We start from the raw sequence: 20,607 nt of genomic DNA, 5'->3' as shown, positions 1-20,607 counted from the left end.
TTCACAAAATGTTTTTTCCTTGCCTAAATTGAGGTACTCGAGGAACACCATTTTTTCTTAAAATAAATACACATATAAAAATCAGGCTGCAATAAGCATTGCGGGCTCCTATGCTGGATAGCTGAAATACATCCAAAAAATCCCCATGTTTACACTCTACGGGAATATTTTATGCGTGCATATTCATAGCAAGTGTTGCGACACTAAGGAAACCTACTTTCTATAAACTTAAACTATATATTTGGCCATCGGTTGTGGTTTTTCCAAGAGCTTCAGTTTTCCGGCGAAGACGAGCACAAAATGCCTGCCACTTTACTCAGCATCTTTTAACATACACCATAATCCCTCTTCAGGTATTTTCTAGAGCATTTCATGTCAATCTACCTGCAGGAGCGTGTGCAAAAGTGACACGGAGTGATACAAGTCTGACAACTACTGGCGTGGAAAATGGAGAGACCCGGACGGCGCTCGGTGCTTTCAGGGTGCCGACTCCCCGTTAGCAAGTCCTTACATCACTTATCAACCAAAAAAACCCAAAGAAAAGAAGGGAAAGCAGCGGGTGAGCGGCCACAGGAAGCGCCGAACAACAAAGGCTCCCCATTTTCGCTATTATTTCTATTTTAAGTTAGCAAGTTTCTTGCTCGGGCGGTGACGTTTCGCTGCAGGAACGCTACCCGGCGTCCCTCCGACCGGGGCGAGTCGAGTCAAATCCCGCAGCCGCTCGGCACGTTACTATCCGGCGGTGAAAGTTCTCCCGGGGCGGCCCCGGTGCCGGGGAGGGGGCGGGGGGGGGGGGGGATCGCCGAGCGCTGCCGCGGCCGCGGAGCCGCTGCCCAGACAATGCCCGCCCGGGCGCTCGCCGCCTTCCCCGCGAACACCCACAACGCCCCGCTGTACCACGAGAGGGGAGGAGCAGGGGAGGGAGGAGGAAAAACATTCTCCTCCGCGGCGCGACGGAGGGCGGGCGAAACTCGCGGGTGCCCCCCCCCACCCCCCAACCTCCCGGCCAGGCCCCGGGCCGGCGCCCCCCCCACCCCCCGCCCCGACCTCCCGCTCCCCCCACGCCGTTACCTTCGCGGGGCGGCCGGGGGGCGGCGGAACAGCCCTGCAGGCTCGGCGGGGACGTGGAGAGCCGGGACCAAGATGGCGTCCCCTCCAAACTTCCACTGCTACTTTGGACACTCATCAAGCTACTTTCCTGGAGCCCGGGAGGCGGCGCGGCGGGGGGACGCCCGGCGCCGAGCTCATGGCCGGGGGGGGGGCCGGCCCGACCCCGGCGCGGGGAGGGGATGGATGGGGGGGGGGTGGGTGGGAGGGAGGGAGGGAGGGAGGGGGGGCGGAGGAGAACGCGGGGCTCACCCGCCCGCACCTCTGCACTGCGTCGCCGCCGAGCAGCCGCCTGTCTCTGAGCTTAACCTTCCTCCTCCTCCTCCCCGCCGCCGCCGCCGCCGCCGGGGAGGGGAGGGGAGGGGAGGGCGGGGAGGGGTCATGCGCAAACACGATCGTGAGCCGAGCCGAGCGACCCAGCCCAGCCGTAGCCGCGCTGAGGCGGGGGGGCGGCGCCGCGAGCACCTGGTCCCCCTACCCGTATGCACACACTGGGCGGCCAGGTCTACCCATCCCTTCAACCGCTGCGAGCCCCCCCTGCCCCCTATACACACACTCGGCGGCCAGGTCTACCCGTCACTTCAACCGCCGCGAGCACCCCCCCCGCCATACACGCACTGGGCGGCCAGGTCTACCCGTCGCTCCTACCGCCGTGAGCCCCCCCCATACACACACTGGGTGGCCAGGTCTACCCATCACTTCAACCGCCGCGAGCCCCCCATGCCCCATATACACACACACACACTCTGGGCGGCCAGGTCTACCCGTCGCTCCTACCGCCGTGAGCCCCCCCCATACACACACTGGGTGGCCAGGTCTACCCATCACTTCAACCGCCGCGAGCCCCCCACGCCCCATATACACACACACACTCTCTGGGCGGCCAGGTCTACCCGTCGCTTCTACCGCCGTGACACCCCCCCCATACACACACTGGGTGGCCAGGTCTACCCGTCGCTTCAACGGCCGCGACCCCCCCTCCATATGCACACATACTGGGCGGCCAGGTCTACCCATCACTTCAACCGCCGCGAGCCCCCCGCCCCATATACACACACACATTCTGGGCGGCCAGGTCTACCCGTCGCCTTAGCCGCCGCGCCTTCCCCCGCAACCCCGCCACCACAGCCGTGGTGGCGGGGTTGTGGGGGAAGGCGCGGCGGCCCATGCGGAGCCTTGTGGCAGGCCCCGCACTCCTCCACACGTGGCAAAGTCTGTTCTGGAACAAAGGGTGTGACAATGAGTTGGGTTCCTTAAAAGAATACCGTGGTTTGCAGACCTACGACTTCTTTATAGGCGCAGAACGCAAATCCGGTCAGGCAGGCGCAGCGCTTCACGTCGCGGTTGCTGCGTGGAGGCATCCTGGCCATCTCCTCCTAACCTACTTTTCCCCCCCTCTTATTTGAGAACGGCAGGAATAGATACTAATGTTGGGTTGCAGATCTGTGCACAGCACGCTCTTCCCTTTTTAAAGTGACATCTGTCAAATTATCCAAGATCTTCACCGCCCACGAGGACACGGCGTAGCTGGAAGTTTCTTAGCGATTCAGTATTAACGTGAAGTAAAAATTAGCGTGTTTACTTGCTAAAGAAGTCTGTTCAGCACATATATTTAGTAACAGCTATACATTTTCTTTTGGCAGAGAGAAGCGATCTGATACTTCAACCAAGACTTACTTGTTTTTAAGAACTTGATCCTAGAGAAGACTTCTCGGGCTTTACCTAAGCAAGTTACACTTCAGCGTGAAGTAAAACAGTGCTAATGCACTCTGGCTGCAATAGTTTTATTTAGCAGCTAGCATAGAAACTTCTTGCAAGGTTAAAACCAAAACATACTCATAATCCCATGACCTACAGCATAAGCGAACACCACCTCATTTCCTGATGAGTCTATCCTGCTGCAGCATGCTGGGTTTAAAACCTGCCAAGTGAGAAGCGATAACTTAAAGAAATTCAGTCTCTTTGTTTATACTCATTTGCATCTGCTTAATACAAACCCCTGCTACTCTTAGAAAACCATACATAAACAAGCGTACTTTCTGCCGTTTTGCTTACAAACTGTTGCCTACAAGTCATTGCACTGATATGGCTGGGATTCCTTGTTTAAATAAAGCGTCAGTCGCATTGACTAGGGGAACAGGATATGAAGAGGAAGATCCCATTCATTACTTCTTGTATCAGACATGCAGTTTAAGTATCATAAAAATACCAAAATGTCTTTTACATTTTCATAAAATAATATGAAAAATAATAAGATCTTTGCAGTATCTCATCGTGTGTTAGAAGGCACCTCACTGAGGGGCCAGGAGTGAGTGGGCACATACTGCAGGATTCCCCACTCATTAAACACAGCACCTGCTGCTTGGCAGAAATGGATACCTGCTGCAAAATACAGGCTGGGGTCTACTTTTCACAGATTACTAGACCTGTAGCTCTTGGTTTTGTGAACTCTGGATACAGATTGAAAGCCGAATGTGATTTGTATAGATCATCTCCAGATGAGACAATCTATTTAACTATAGAAATACATGGAGGTGGTATATTTCCCCTCTGTAGTTCATAGAAAATCTAATTTCATAACCTGCTAGAGCTGACACTGATTTTAAGGTATCCCTTTATTTGTAAAGCTGCATTGCTTCAGTGTTACCAGTTTAATGGTATCACAGTAGGAATCATAGAATCATAGAATAACCAGGTTGGAAGAGACCCACCGGATCATCGAGTCCAACCATTCCTATCAAACACTAAACCATGTCCCTTAGCACCTCGTCCACCCGTGCCTTAAACACCTCCAGGGAAGGTGACTCAACCACCTCCCTGGGCAGCCTGTTCCAGTGCCCAATGACCCTTTCTGTGAAAAACTTTTTCCTAATGTCCAGCCTAAACATCCCCTGGCGGAGCTTGAGGCCATTCCCTCTCGTCCTGTCCCCTGTCACTTGGGAGAAGAGGCCAGCACCCTCCTCTCTACAACCTCCTTTCAGGTAGTTGTAGAGAGCAATGAGGTCTCCCCTCAGCCTCCTCTTCTCCAGGCTAAACAACCCCAGCTCTCTCAGCCGTTCCTCATAAGGCCTGTTCTCCAGCCCCTTCACCAGCTTTGTTGCTCTTCTCTGGACTCACTCCAGAACCTCAACATCCTTCTTGTGGTGAGGGGCCCAGAACAGAACACAGTATTCGAGGAGATAAGAACATCTTCATTAATATCTTTTAGAAATTTCCAAATGCATTCTAGAAGGCTTCCCTTATTACATAGTATCACAAATGTACATAATGATTTTTCTCCAATGCGCTGCCTTCGCTATGCAGTAAAGCCTAGTGGTCCAGTGGCCAAATGGATAAATGTCTCTCTCTCAGTGGTGAGTGGTCAGCTCAGTGTCACCCACCTAAAATGTTAAAAACTAGATCAAACTCAAACAGTACTGAATAAGTACTACTCATTCTTCTTAAAAAATATAATATATATTAGATCCTTTTTGTTGCCTTCTCGTTTTCAGGAGCAGAACAGTGGGCTATCAAGGTTTCGTATGTAAACACTACATACCATCATCAGCCATAACTGGAGGGAGTAGATATGGGGAGATTGCCTTTCAGTGGGATTGCACTGGATAATGAAGAAGGTGCCACATACCTGCCTACAAGGGAAAGCTTGACTCCAGGAGAAGCCTAAGAAAGCTCATTTATTTTTGCTACCTGCTAAGGAAAAGGACCTCAATTCTCAGATCAGAATGAAGACAAGCGAAATGCCTATGTGCTATTTCTGTGTCAAATGGAAGTTAGCAAGGTTTATCACAGCAGTAAGCCTCAAATCAAGGACACTTGAAGAACACAAAAGCATCATGAAATGTCATTATTCCAAAGATAAAAAAGCCAAGCAAAAAATTCCTGAAAAACATTAAAATTGTGAGAGCTTTCAACTTTGCCACTGGAATACCTGGACTTGTGCAAAGCATTCAACACTGTCCTGCACGACATTCTTGTCTCTAAGTCAGAGACATGGATTTGACAGATGGACCACTGGATAAGGAGTTGTCTGGATAGTCATACTCAAAGAGTTGTAGTCAACAGCCAAATGTCCAAGTGGAGACCGGTGACAATTGGCATTCCTCAGGGGTCAGTATTGGGACCGGTGTTAACATCTTCATCACAGACAAAGACAGTGGGATTGAAGGCACCTCCAACAAGTTTGCTGATGACACCAAGCTGCGTGGCACAGTCAACACACTGGAGGGAAGAGATGCTGTCCAGACGGACCTTGACAGGCTTGAGAAGTGGGCCTGTGCAAACCTCATGAAGTTCAACAAGGCCAAGTGCAAGGTCCTGCACGTGCGCTGGGGCAATCCCAAGCACAAATAAAGGCTGGGTGGAGAATGGATGGAGAGTAGCCCTGAAGAGGACTTGTGGGTGCTGGTAGATGAGAAGCTCAACGTGAGCTGGCAATGTACACTTGCAGCCCAGAAAGCAAACCATATCCTGGGCTGCACCGGAAGTATTGTGACCAGCAGGTCGAGGGAGGTGATTCTGCCCCTCTACTCTGCTCCCATGAGACCACACCAGGAGTACTGCATTCAATTCTGGAGTCCTCAGCACAGGAAAGACATGAATCTCTTAGAACAAGTCCAGAGAAGGGCCACAAAGATGCTCACAGGGCTGGAGAACCTCCCATGGGAGGACAGGCTGAGACAGATGGGCTTATTTAGCCTAGAGAAGAGAAGGCTCCAGGGAGACCTTATAGTGGTCTTCGAGTACTTAAAGGGGGCTACAGGAAAGCTGGGGAGGGGCTCTTTATCAGGGAGTGCAGTGATAGGATCCTGGGTAATGGTTTTAAACTGAAAGAGGGGAGATTTAGCATAGATATTAGGAAGAAATTTTTTTACAGTAGGGTGCTGAGGTGCTGGAATAGGTTGCCCAGAGAAGTCATGGATGCCCTATCCCCAGAGGTGTTCAAGGCCAGGTTGGATGATGCTTTGAGCAACTTGATCCAGTGGAAGGTGTCCTTGTCTGTGCCAGGGTGTTGGATCTAGGTGATCTTCCAACCCAAACCATTCTATGATTCTATGATAATTATTTCTGCAAGAAGTTCACAATCTATCCCTAAATCTTTAGAAAAATAAGAGAAGTTGAACTCTTTAAACATCGAATAATACGTGCCCTTAATAACTGGTTATGTCTTATCTCTCTTTTTCCTACCAAAATCAATTTGATATTCACTGGTTTAGGTTTCATGCAAGCAGCAGATACTGCAATAACTGGGAGTAGTGACTGATCAGGTCAGGTAACTGATTATATAAATAATGTATGTTTACATCTTGGTTCTAAATAAGACCGTTTTTTAATTATGTCAACAATTATAAGTAAGGCCTCAAATTCATGTGACAATTGGAAGAGAGGTAGAAGAGGTACTTGATTTAGCAGGCTTGTTGTACTTTAAGAATGAAAGTCAAGTGTTTCCAGAATTGCAATAACTGACAAAATCCCTGGAAAAATATTAAACTATATGCTTCCAAACTTAAATCAGTTTCTGTCAGCTAGAGATCAGGAAAATGTCAGGAATCAGATATCATTAGCATCTTGTCTTTGGATCCTTTTGGTATCTATTTCATTCACCTGCTTCTTTTGATTAAGAGTTCTAAAATATGCCCAACAAGGGTATTACATCTCTTCTCTTTACCTTTCATATATTTAATCAGAAATATTAAATATGTAGCGCTCTCCCATCTTCTTGGACTTGGAGCAAGTTACTTTCTTCAACAGACAGTAGAGCAACCCAGCCTTGTTTGTGTCCTTTCTTCAAACAAGCAATTCTCTTCCATAAGCAATATTCAAGTCCTTTGATTTAGCCCATCAATTATTTGCAATGCTAGTTAAACCAAGGTTTTGTTTGTTATGAAGGCTTCAAATTCTTTGTTAGTTCCCTGTCACCCTAGCACTTTGGATAATAAACCTGTAGTGGTATTTTCTTAAAGCCTAAGTTACAATATTGGACACCGCATATTTGCCTGTATATTTGCCAATATATATGACTTTTATATATAAGCACACATGTCCACGTGTACTTAGGTGCCCCATTTGTAGAAGGACATACACACTCCCTATAACTATGTCAATACCAGCCAGTCTGATGTACCTATCATAGGAGAAAAATATTCTTGTAGCTAAATAGACATACTGGTACAGCAGCTTAGGTAGAAAACACCTAAATTGTTTCATCATCAAAATTATGTATTTATGACATTTCTAGGTTAGATGGAATGCAGTATGCTGGGAAAACATAACTTGGGAGAAGAAAACATTGTTTTCTGTCTTGGTGGGTGCTGGAATTTTGTAGCTCAAACTCCCTGTCCTTCCTTCTCCTGACACAGCTGAGCATCTGTGTGGACCCTCCCTGTATCAGACCAATGTGCTGCTGGCCAGGCTGGGCTGCAATGATGACTAGAATCTTCCAGTCTGTGTCCTGTAGCTCAGAAGATTCCAAATGCAGTTTTGGCACAGATACAAGGTAAAATGCCAAGTGGCTGTGACAGCAAGTGCATTGCTGTGATAGAATACTGTCTCAGACTGGAACAGCTTCTGCACCTGATTGTCACAGAGCTCTTCTGTTTATGAGCAAATAGGAATGCTGCAATTGTACTAATGTTAATTTTCAAGTTTAGTTAAAGTTTTCTAAAATTGATTTAGGGAAATAATATTTTTATAGGAAAAAACTTATTTAGATCTTGTTTAAATCAATTTTAATTCAGTTAAATCACTGAATTAGGGCTGTCTCCCTGAGCCATATACCACACTATATGCTTTATAATTTTTTTAATACAGAACTTGCTAGCAACTCTGAGTTGCAAGGAAACAAAAACATACATAAATAATATACTAGCAAAAATATCTTCCCTATATATACCAGCATATCAAGATGCAGAGAAGCCAAAATGAAAAAAAAAAAATCGCATTAAGTCTACATTCGAGAAATAGATACAAACATCATGTAAGCAAAGATCTATTTTTATCATCCATGTAATTGTCATAAACTGCATTTATCATACCTTTGATATCACCACCATCAGTCAGATCCAGTGATCCACTTCTGCTATCATTATTTATACTCCAAATGTTGGAGAAGCCTGCAAAGTGCTTCCCTTCAAACCAAACACAAAAAAAATTAAACTGTGGGCTTTTTTTTCTACCATAGAAATGTTCCTCTCGACTCCAGTCTCTCTGCTCTAGCTACTAAGATTATAAGCTACATTCCAGTCAGAATCAAGGACAGTTTTACAATCCCTTCTTGTGAATGTCATTTTAACAAAAAATAATTTGGTTTTAAATGCTCCCCGGTGAAGAAATTAAAAAACCCCATCTTGATGGATGCTATGTTCACTTTCTTTTTCCCTACCTGCCTGTTTTCATTTTATTCTATTGCTTTTCTTCCCGTGTCCCTTGCAATCTATGTGTCTGCTATTCCCTGCAATTTTTCCCCCACTCAGGCTATTCCTTTTATTATGCTGCTCTCAGGTAAACAGGCCCCTCTTATCTGTCAGGCTTCCTCTCCATCTTTTTTTGAGCTCATGCTTTTCCACACATCTTTCATACTTACGTCTCATTCCTTATACCTTATATCTTCTTTCCTGAAGTATCTGTCTTGCCTGGAGCTTATTTTGTTGCTTTGATTTTCAGCCATTAGAGACAGACAGTGTTTGCAGAGCCATGTCTGCATGTGGTTTCTAATAGCAATGGGGCACGTCTTGATGCTTTTTTCAGGCAAAAGTCATGCCAGTTTAGGTTTGTTGGGTGTTTGGTAATTGTTGATACGGCCTTCAAATTTTGGCCAGATAACATCAACAATAAGCCTGATAGGTGGTGAAATATTAGATATTAAAGTAATAGTATTATAATTTACAGATTCCTTGCCTCTGTTCCCTTCCAGCTCCAGGTAAGCTGGTCTGCTGCCTCGCTCCACAATGCCCCTCGCGCTGGGAACAGGGGAGCTGCTTAACTCTGTCTGGCCTGACACCCACCTAAGTCCAGTGTCCCATCCCTGCTTCTGCCCAGACATGTCGTATTCCTCCAGGAAAAGGATAACAGCCCCATAGCCAGCCGAGATGGGACAACCTTTCCTTCTCATCCACCACCCCTTCATACGTGCACGTGCGCACACAAGGGAAATAGCTACACAGGAGACAAGCTGCCCAGCACATTCCGGAAGGGTACAGAGAACTACTTGTGATTTCAGATGGCTGAGGAGAAAAGAGAAGAAAGGTTGCTTTGCATAGTATTTAGCTTATCAGTCAGTATTTCCTTATTAAGACAAAGGTAGAAAGTATACATAGAGAAGTGATCACAAAACAGTAAAATTAATGATAGCAAAGAAAGCATGGCGTGGCAGAAACATAATGGGCTTCCAAAAGCAGATTTTAGTTGGCTTCGGGAATGAATGGGTGGGTAGATCTTTTGGAAGAAATTCAGAAGGAAATGGGGGCATAGGAGAGCTGACAGTCACTGAAGGAAGTGTATTAAAGGAACAACAGCAGGCTACCCTGATGCAAAGAGAGCACCGAGAGAGCAGCAAGGCTTCATCAGGAGCTATTTGATTAACTAAAAAACAAGAAGGAATCACATAAAAAGAATGTAAACAAGAACAGATGACTAAAAATGAGTTTAAAAGAATAGCACACAGACACACACACACAGAGGGAACAAATCGGGAAGGCTAAGAGGCAAAATGAGTTACTAGGAAAGGACATAAAAGCCAATAAAAGGTTAACACACACACACACACATAGACACACACAGAGTAAGAGAGACAAAGGAAAGTTCAAATCCAATATCTAACAAGAAAGACTGCAAATAATGTGAGATGGAGAAGACTGAAATATTCAGTGCTCTTTTTTGCCTAATGTGTCTACAAAAATCTTATTACATATGCAAAGCAATTAATTTTAAAAAATGTCCAAGAAGCACAGACCAGAAAAGGGAGGGAATGGGTTAAGTGATATTAAGACATGTCAGTGTCTGATCCTGCTGACTTAAAAGTATAGTTCAGAAAGCAATGGATAAAGCCTGCCTCCCTGTAGCCTTGTGTCTCCTGTTTGGATTAGCCCAGAGCGAAAGCTCTAACTAAAATTTATGGCTGGAATATTCATAACATTTTTCTGTGAGTTTTCCAAGGCTTGCTATCATTTACATTGAATTCCTTGTTGCCATGGAGGACTCTCTATTTACCTGCTCATTTTCACAAAAAATGTAGCAACGTGGTACCTTTGAGACCACCACGACTGAGTCCGGTTTGGATGGAAAGTGAGCAACAAGTTCAAAAGGCATGGTGTGGTCTGACTGGTCACACAGTGTGATCATATAAGCTGTGTTTCCATAGGAAAATGTGCTAAAAATTACCCTGGGGCACTTAAAAAGATAAAATAATCTATGCATGATGATACTGGGGTTTATTTTTGTGGTTTGGAGGGGTTTTTTTTTAGAATGTGTGGAGTACAAGCGAGGTCCTAGAAGACGAGGAAGGATGAAAATACTGCCTGTCTTAGTAATTAGAGTTCAATTGACCTAACTTTCATAAATACTTTATCCATCTCTGAGGGATACCATCACAGGTTATTAGGCAGTTACTGTATATGCATAAAGATAACAACACAACAGAAAATAATTAAGCAATAAGATGTTAAAATGTAAGCTTAGGATCATTATTGTGTCCAACCTCTCTATTTCCTTCTTAGAAAGGGTGAAAGGCTTGTTGTATAAGAAGGAAGCCATACCTGTGATATCCACTCTTTAACAAAGCTTTAAGTTGGGTCCTCTCTAATTCTACCTGCAACGTTAAAAAATGGTGTAGATAAAATCAAGTACCAGTTGATACACAAGTAGTTAAATATTTCTCCCAAACAGTATTTATCAACAGTTTCCTGACAAAGCAGGATGGCAGTGCAGTAACATCCTTCAGGGATTTCTCATCTGTCCTATTCTATTCAATTTTTCACCGAACAGCTTGGATAGTAGAACAGGGAGTAAACTTGTAAAATTTGCAAAAAAAATATGGAAGGGGTAGTGAAAACATAGGAAAACACATCAGAATTCCAAATATCTAGACAAGAGAATCAATATACCAAGCTCATATTATATAGAGAGAAACTAAGCACTACCCATGACAAAAATAAAACAGTACACCAGCAGAATATGATGATGCTTTAACAAGGCAACAGGATTGCAGAAAAGGATTGGAAGGTTCGAGAGGATTTCAAACTAAATATGAGTCAACAACATCACAATGCTGCAGAAAGGCATTTCGCATTCCAGGAGGTATTAGGAAGAGTGCAGTGTGTGAGATGCAGGACCTAATTATTTTGCAATCTTCAGCGCTGCCGAGGCCTCAGCTGGAGCATTCTGTGCAATTTTGGGCAATGCACTCCACAAACAATTTCAACAATTTGGATGGAGTTGAAATGAAATCAACAAGAATGATAAGTTATTTTAAAAACATGACTTACAAGGAAAGGTTGCAGGAATGGGGTTTGGCTTCCTCGGAAAAAAGACAACCGGGGGGAAAATGCATTTTTTAAAAGGCAGCATAAAGAAAGGCATGATCAACAATTCTTTGTCCCCATGTGAATGATAACAAGTAAGTGCTTAATTTGCAGCGAAGAAAAGCAGACCAGATGAAAAACAAACAAACAAACAAAACCCCCAAACAATAACAAAAAAAATCCTTTCAACTTTAAGTCTAGACTAGATGGAATAGGTTTATGGAAGTTGTGGAATCCCCTTCATTTATGGTTTTTAACAGCAGCTGACACAAACATCTGTCAGGGATGACCTAGTTACCCATTTCCAGCCTCAGAACAGGGATGGACTAAATGACCTTTTAAGGTCTTTTTCTGCCCCTCTCCTTTTTTTTCCTATAATGATTTCAGTACTGGAGAACCTGTTTCATTTAACTTGGCTGCCATAGGCTAGGCAGGACAACTGTTCCAGGCGGCCAAGGCCTTAGTAAAATAAAACAAAACCCCATGTAAAATAAGAAATAATTCAGAAAATGAACCACAGATTTTTATAATTGTAAATGCTATTACCATTTTTTTACCCAGCTTGCATATATATCTTTGCAAAAGCTTCAAGCAATACTCACTGTATTCTATTAATAATGATGGAGTTGACTGTCGTATTGAGTGATATGATCAACAACACAGCAGAAATCATAATGCTGCGTTAAATGTAACTTAAAACTATTACACTTGATTAATTACATTATTTCTTAAAATACAGTGCTATTGTCCAAAACATCTATTTAATAACCATTAAGATGTCAAATTGAGATTTTGAATTCTTTTAAAATAACGAGGTATTTTGATTTTAAGTCTTAATTTTAATCTCAGTTTATTTAAAGAGAAAAAATATTTATTATTTTCAACAAGAAATAGAAGTGATACATGAAATACAGAAAAACGACTCGCAGAATAACTGAATGAAGCTCAGTCAGCACCTCAGGGTTATGATGGTATCATAAGCACACGAGAGCTTTTCTCTTGTGCTAGAGATGCTGTCACCAGAAACCTTCTGTGTTTATCCACGGTAGCCTTAGGTATCACTGTTACCAGTACTTAGATAATATCAAGCTATGCACATGCACAGAGGCACGAAGTGTCAGGCTATAGTTACACAGTTGATCTGATAACACTTTCATCCTGACAGCTAATGCAATCCCTTTTAAAGAAACAAAAACATCATTCATGTTGAAGTCTTCATGACTGCTATTAAATTTTACATGAATTCTAAGAGTTGATTTTAAAAATATATATATTTCTTTTTCCATTTTTCATAATTACCGAGAAGGCCTCTTTCAATTACCTAAGCATGAAAAAAATGCTGTTCCAGAATAACATTTTAAATCTTTATTTAAAATTATTCTCCTAGAACTATAAAATGGTTATTTTTTCAGACCAAGTTTGTAGTTTACAAAACTTAAGAAAGTTTTCATGTGTTCCATCCAACCAATCAAGAAAAAAATCGAACTCTTACTACCAGCCTGCAGTGGGATAAAAGGAAACAAGCTGGTAAACCACAGGCAGCTGGATCAAAACATGGGATGTGTGGCCAAAGGCCATGATGTGTTCTGTGTTACCAAGATCCCCATTAAAAAATCTGATCAACCTTTCCAAAAATGTGTGAATTATCAGAACTACACTAAATGATACTTTATCCGTGATCAATGCAGTTGTTCTGTTTGGCTCCCCCATTTCCCATTTCTCTCAACAGGTGTGTTTAATACTATGTGTGTTTTCCAGACACTGCTGAGTGAAAAGGATCCAAGAAGGAGTTTACTGAGGTCACAAGACAAGAAAGCAAAATGCCTATTGCTTTGGTTGTTGTGTGACGTTTGTAAGGCAACTAGGGAGATTAGCTTTAATTTCCAGTCTGAACACACAATTGTATGCCACATTTTTACAAGGCAGAAATGTGAGCAGGAAGATATTGCAGGAACACTGACATACACCAGTGACTCCCTTTTCATCTTCTGGATTGGATTTTTGATTGTTCTGCATCTGCATGCCTAAATGTAGGCCTTTCTCCTCCTTCCCAACCTCGTTTAAATCACACAGGAGATGAAGTATATAATGTAAGAATTATTGTAACTTTATGGGAAATATTGAGAAGTACAATGGCTGTGCTTTTAAAAGTAAGTTCTTACAATGCAAAAAACCCCCAAATGTGCAGTTTCTACCTACAAGTGAAAGTTTGTGCCTATAAATACATGGTTTTGTGGGTTCAATGTATGTAAAATTGCTTCTTTTTAAACCAGCTCAAATTGAAATGAAATTTTAGGCCTTCCCATCTTTCCACCCCTCTGGTATAATACTGCATATAGAATGAATAGCATCAGAAGGGAATTTGTTTGTATCTCATCTCTTTCTTTCACCAAATTGTATTCCCAGACTGTTCCCAGCAGCTGTTCATCTAATTCATCAGCAAGAACCATAGAATACATTCAACAAGATTATACTGCTTTCATTTGCTCCCTTCGGAGAAGCACAGGAAAAGCAGAGAAGTAAAAGAGGCACGAATGCAATACATGTGCATATAGGAAAATACAAAATTCCCACAGTCCTGCAACTCAGTTAAACCTTAGTTATAGGCAAAATGCTACAAATTGCCCTTTGATGTGTTAATAGAAATCTAGCTTTCCACATGGTCCTGTTTTCTTCTCAACACAAGGGATGCTAGCTGCTCTTGAGAAAGACAAAAATTAAATGCCTGTCATATAGTTTTTCCTTGCTTACTTCAAGAACAAAGGGTTAAGACAGGCATTGAAAAAGCATCCAAGAGATTAGATAAATAAAAATGTTTATGTATGTGTATATGTGCATATGATGATAAGACAATTCCTAGACACCTTTCCCTCTCCCCTTGCTGCAACACAGACAAAAGCTGGTGTCAAGCCTGTTGGGCCTCCTCCCTTTCTCCTCTGCTGCAGCTTTCAGTACGCACAAAGCTTATTAGTACCACAACAAAAAGGGATTTTGTAGTTCAAGTGAATCGCATCTTCTGGGGTGTAATCAAGAGCTAAATAAAAGAAAAAAAAAGTCATAAGTTAAGGACTCAAACTGCAAATCAACCCAGAAAGTAATAGATATTAAAACATGCCACAGTATGCAGAAAGGACATTGACTCTTAACCGCACCTAATCAAAGAGGCTTGAAGATCAAGCCAGACACATTCATCTCTTGCTTGTAATTTGCTCTATGGCACTCCAGCAGTGTTTCATAGAAGTACTAACAATCACAAAAACTACAGATGGAAAAGAATTCTGCAGGTCTTTCAGTCAACACAGGATTTTTCATTTTGTATTTTTCACTGGGTTCAGTATCAAGCATTGGTATCTTTTAGTGGTAGACCTGCAGCCCAGTAGCTCTCAGCACACTGGAGCATTCTTCATTATGGCCTAGCAATGTTAGCTTTGCTGACTTTTCTAGAAGGCAGAAGAGGGATTTTTTGCCGGACTCTCTCATCAGCTTCCTAATTCTCCAATAAATAATAAGAGGGTTGGGTTCATCATTCCTGCTAATTTTAGTAGGCAGCAGTTACTGTCCACTAATAATACATATTTATATTTGCAGAGTTGTTTGTTCTGTTATGTTACTTCTTGATCCATAGCTGTTCTTTTCACAAACAATCCTTATTTGTTGCATATTTGTAAAAGTAAATATCAGAACGGAGATACTGTAGCGCGTATTTTGAGGACGGCCTGTGGCTGTCTGGATAGATGTGCAATTTAAATCCTCCATGATGACACCTTATTTTGAGATATCCTTTATTTCCCCTCTATGTTATATTTCAATCTCCATTTTTCAGATTGTCTCCAATTTGTTGGCCCCATTCTGGTCACAAAGTGTCTCTAACTGAATGCTTTCAGTCTGGTCTGTCAGATGTATGCCAGGATGAATCTAGTATCATAGTTCATATATTAGAGAAAAAGATCAAAACTGTATCCTCCACAATGCTGATTAAGGGACAGCTTGAATTCGCAAGGCATTTCAGGGTATACTGCTAAAGATATTGCCTGTAAGAATAGGAAAATTGAATCTATTGCACGTAGTATAAAAAGCCAAATACCGGAGATACTCAGCACGTAGCCTGAAACACACCAGCATGAAATGAGGCAATGAAGTGGTCTCACTGTGCCAAGCTGAATATCTCAGAATGGTGACATCTGATGCCACAATGCAGAATTTTGCCCAGTCTTCAGTAAAACTTCCAGTACTTTCAGACTCCAAAAGGACCCTGTCACCTCACATCACTGTTTTACTTCTTTCTGGTTTGACATACATGAATGTTTTTCACTTCATTTTTGGAAATTATTCAGTAAAATCGTTTTCTCCCCCTTTCTCTCTACCATGTGCACACAATCCTTCAAGAGTTTTCCTACTTGCAATCAAGAAAGCTCAAGTTTCTAAGGGAGGATCATTACAAAGAAATTCCAGGGCCAGCTTTAGTATGAGTCTTGTTTTACCATTTACAGGGACAAAACAATTTTGGTAACATAGAAAACAGCCTCTGCTGAGCTTAAAGCTACAAGGCACCACTCAATCTGAGAGTCAGCTGATTTTAAGTGCGCAATCAAATACGGACAGGGGAAAACTGACTGATGTGTTAGAGCCTCCTTAATTTGGAAGAAGATATTACACAGTGCACTGAAGCACCCATTATGACTGATATTGCTGCATATATGTATAAGCTCAGCAGAAGGTGATCTCCATTGCTTTGGTAGGAGGCACCCAGACACTATTCAGAGAAAGAACAAGTGCTTCCATGTCATTAGTTGAGCTGAGAGAAGCAATCAGAAGTACAAAGCAGAGATCCAATTTCATGGGGAGAGGCTGAATTAAATTTTGGACTACTCTAACAAGTATCTGGGGAGCTGCAGGAAACTATTATGCAATATAATTTTATCTACGGGATTCATTCTCATGCAAACGCATCAAGGAGTTATTTTCTTAGCTGACATCTAAACAACCCTATCAAAAACCGTACGTTAGTCTTACCTCAATTGATGACTTGTAGGTAATGTACCAGCTAAAGACCCCCTGTAATGTTGCTGATGTCCACAGCACACTACCAGCTGAGCAGTGGGTCAGTGAAAACTGGGATCCCAATCATGAGTCTTTTTCCTTCTTTCATGAGGTGCCAGGTGCCTCCCAGAAATGCACACATGACAATATCTGCTTTACAAAAGGTAAGACCTGAGGAGAGAAAGTTAATGCAGAACTAGAGAGGAACAAAAAAGAAAGCTGAAAATTCAACAGTGCCTTGAGGGCTCTAAAAACTTAGTTATAAATGGTGTGCTTTATTAATAAAAAACGAAGAAGCTTTACATCTGACATTATTTGATGAGTTTAAAAAAAACTTACAAAACCCGAATGTTAATCAAAGTTCCACAAAGAACCCCAACGCATCCTGAGTCTACCTCATTCAGGTACAAAGAAAATGATCTTATAGAAACCCAGAAAGCTGGTGACTAACATTAATACACTGCTCGACCGGATGCTTGCAGCAGCTGTTATTGGCTGTGGACGTCATTCAGTGTTATCCTCTGTCTATGCTATTGCATTGATGATGTGCTGGCAGAGGCTGTATTTTTTGTATTAGCTCTCCTAGAAAAGCACAACTACACCTTAGGGGTAAAATTGTGATCCTACTGAAGTCAGTGGCAAAGTTCTCGTTGTTATAAATAGAACTAGAATTTCACATTAGGAGTTATGATATGGAGAGATGTACTAATCCTTTATTCCTCATCTGTCTCTCTAGAGAAAACTTATATTTACTTTTGCAAAATCTTATAAAAGACTCAATGCCGACACATGAAAGAGCTTGCCTATTAGACCTGGCCACTAAAAGACAATGCATCTCATTTTCTGCCTTCCAAAGACAGATTCACCATCCATATTCAACTGTCATAGAAACAATAGTGAAAGCAACGCCTGTCTCGGATGACAGGACTCAGTCAAGATTTAAGGATGCTATGGAAGCAAGGGGAACATAGTTTGCTATTAAATACATCAAGAGTATTTGTTATTCATGTACTTAATAAAGCCCACAGACCTCAGGACAGCCAAAATACTTGTTTCATTGCCACAAAACTTAACCTTTAAGTACTACAATGGTCACGAGACTCACACAGACAACTTTTTATATAAATTCCACTTTTTTCACGGAAAGTCCTATACTATTTTCCTATCAGACAATTCCACTTCAGGCAGTAAGGATAAGTGCCTGATAACAGACAGGGCTCCTTTAGCTGCTTGCAAATGGAAATTACCTGCTTCCCATAATAATGGACCCTCATTAGAGAACATATTCGATCATGATTTCTATGATACCTACCCAAGTTCCCAATGGGAGTTGTACTTTGTATCATAAATGTAACTTCTTTGTTCTATATAGATTTTGTGTCAGTTCTATCTCCTTTTCACTTATTCTAGTCACTATTTTGATCTTCTTGATGATAATACCACAGTACACTCATAAATTCATATGCCAAGTTAGTAAAAAATAAAAAATATTCCAAAGTAGTTAAAAAGTAGTAACGTAAAGTAGTTTACGCAGGTAAAGGATAGTCCATATTCAGTTGCAGGTACTCATTTATTTATAACATTATTTAGAGGCAAACAAAGTGGCAGCAAGATGTTTTTGCACATTAGTTTCTAAGTTTTATGTAATTTGTTATTGTTTCCCAACCATGTCTCAAGCATGCCTAAAGAAACACAACTGCTATCTATGCAGTTCTAATATTTTTTCTGAGTGGAGCTGGGAAGGAACAACTCAGCTTGCTTTGTTTTGGATTTTTTATTTTGTTTTATACGTACACAAAAATACGGGTATTCATGCTGGAGCACACATCATTAAAGAAATGTTCCTTTTCTGTAGCTCCTAAGACAGAGCTGAACCATTCCCAAAGAAAACTGTTCTCATACAGTCAAGCTTTGCTATTGTTGTGGAAAGATCCATTGTTCTAGATGACCCATATTTTATTTCTGAGTGTTAGTATAATAAATCCCTTAAATACTCCAAATCTCATTCTTGGAGCACCTACAGAAAATGGAGGACACTAATGCTGATTTAGTATTCTTTGAACAGACAGAGCAAGCAACAGCAGACAAATGGGCAGTATCCTCCATCCCAGAGAATGTGCAGCATTGTTCTCTGCTACTGGCAATTCTTAAATACCAAAGTTACTGCTATGCATGTTATCATAGCACCCTCACTCTGACCTAAAAGTGAGCTAACAATGAGTTGACAATGAGTGAGATGAGATGAGATGAATATACACCAGGATGGGACAATTTCTTGCGCAGCTTCATAACCAAATGCAGTTAAGCCACTTCCATGCCCTTTATGCTGATGTGACAGGTATAAAATAGCTAGGTGGTTCGAGGATCCTTTGTATATATAGCTTTATTGGCCTTTTATGATGGCAGTTATCTTATTGAGGGCTCCTGTTATTTGGTCCTTATGCTAGCAATGACAAACTGTTCACTGAATAGCTTCTTGGCATGGGAGTCAACAATTTGAAAGCAAGTTCTATTTAGGGACTTTGGGGGAAAGAAAGGTACGATTTCTCTTATAGAAGCTTTGATTTTTCAGTGCTGTCATTCCAAACCCTAGCCCTTCTACCTGCACATGGTAAAGGGTAAGATAAACCTTTTGGCAAGGAATGCTGCAGGGCAGTGGAATAAAAAATCCATCTGGTGACTAAGGCACCAATAACTGAGGCTAGCACGCATTCAGAATAACTCAGGAGATCCCAGACTATGGCTCAAAAGAGCAATTGTACTGTTACTGCAAAGTTCCTATAAAGAACGTGAGAGCAGAGTTCACAAAGACACGAGCTTTTTTCTGCTTTTCAGGATCAGAAAACTATCACCCTGCCTTAAAACAAGCAAGTAATTATTGCTATGAACAAACTCAGAAACGCTACCTACGATCTGATGTGTCTAATGCTGAGTATATTAAGTAGACTACTAAATCCCTGATCTCTGCTAGTCATTATGGGTATTTTTCCACAAAGCACTTTCCAGATGTAATTCACAAACTTGATTCATATCTGATTTCCATATGATTTTACTTTTACCTAAAAATCACAAACAAATCCCAACTCACTAGAGGTCTCAAACTCCCTGTTACACACTACCTTGTCCATTACATCTTTGCTCAAGACACCTGAAATCTCCATGAAAATGCAGAAATGGAAAGGGACTGATAGAGGTGTATTATACAGAGGTCCCACATACACAGCAAGATTACTCTTACACTTATGATGCAGTTTTTTTGTCTGATCCCCAGGGGAAAATTTCTTATGACCACTATTTGCAGGAAGAATTTACTGTCAGCATGTACTGTGCACTAAAGGGAAAAAAAAATTAGCTCAGACCACATTCACATCAACCCCACAGCTCTCTAAAACACTCACGTTCAAAATATTTTTGTTCGATAACATAAGCTTTGTTTCAAGTTTCTTTATGGCAGGTCAGTAGAAACCAAAATGAAGGAAGGCTTGCTAACGACTCAAAGCACTTCCCTTCTTTTTAATTTCTCCTGGGAATGAAAAGTATATTCAGCTTTTCCTCCTTTGGCACCACGCTCTGCCCTCGTAGAAGATTACTGAAACAAGAATTTGTGAAGGCTGTTTCAAGCAGAAGCATGTTCCTATGTATAGGAATGATGTTAATTCCTGTCACTCTACACATCAAGCAAGATTGTTGTTAAAGCTGCTTCTAAAGGACCAAGGGAATTTGTGCCATTCAGTTCAATGACTTTCATCACCTCTATTAGACTAAACATGAATGTAATATAGACAAGCCAGATTCCAAAGGTTAGTCTTTCATTTAGGTAAAGTACTGGAGATGCAAAAGCTGTGCAGCATTTACAGGAATCTAACACGGATTCAATAAACCAATTGAACACGAAAGGAACATCCTTTCTAAATGCAAATTATTCAGGTGTGATTTGAGTTCCTTA

At 41.9% G+C, this 20,607-nt stretch overlaps 1 protein-coding gene across 1 annotated transcript in view; it reads right to left on the bottom strand.

Annotated features, from left to right (window-relative positions):
• Positions 1–1,301, bottom strand: part of TLK1 (tousled like kinase 1) — a 71,427-nt gene extending 70,126 nt beyond the window's left edge. The window contains exon 1 of the mRNA XM_069861136.1: positions 1,072–1,301. Within this exon, the coding sequence (XP_069717237.1) occupies positions 1,072–1,186 (115 nt within the window). The 5' untranslated portion in view covers positions 1,187–1,301. The remainder of the gene's footprint in view (positions 1–1,071) is intronic.
• Positions 1,302–20,607: the final 19,306 nt, after the last annotated feature.

This window comes from Phaenicophaeus curvirostris, chromosome 7 (genome assembly GCF_032191515.1).
Source record: "Phaenicophaeus curvirostris isolate KB17595 chromosome 7, BPBGC_Pcur_1.0, whole genome shotgun sequence".
Lineage (NCBI taxonomy): Eukaryota > Metazoa > Chordata > Aves > Cuculiformes > Cuculidae > Phaenicophaeus > Phaenicophaeus curvirostris.
This window is presented reverse-complemented; position numbering and strand designations above follow the sequence as displayed.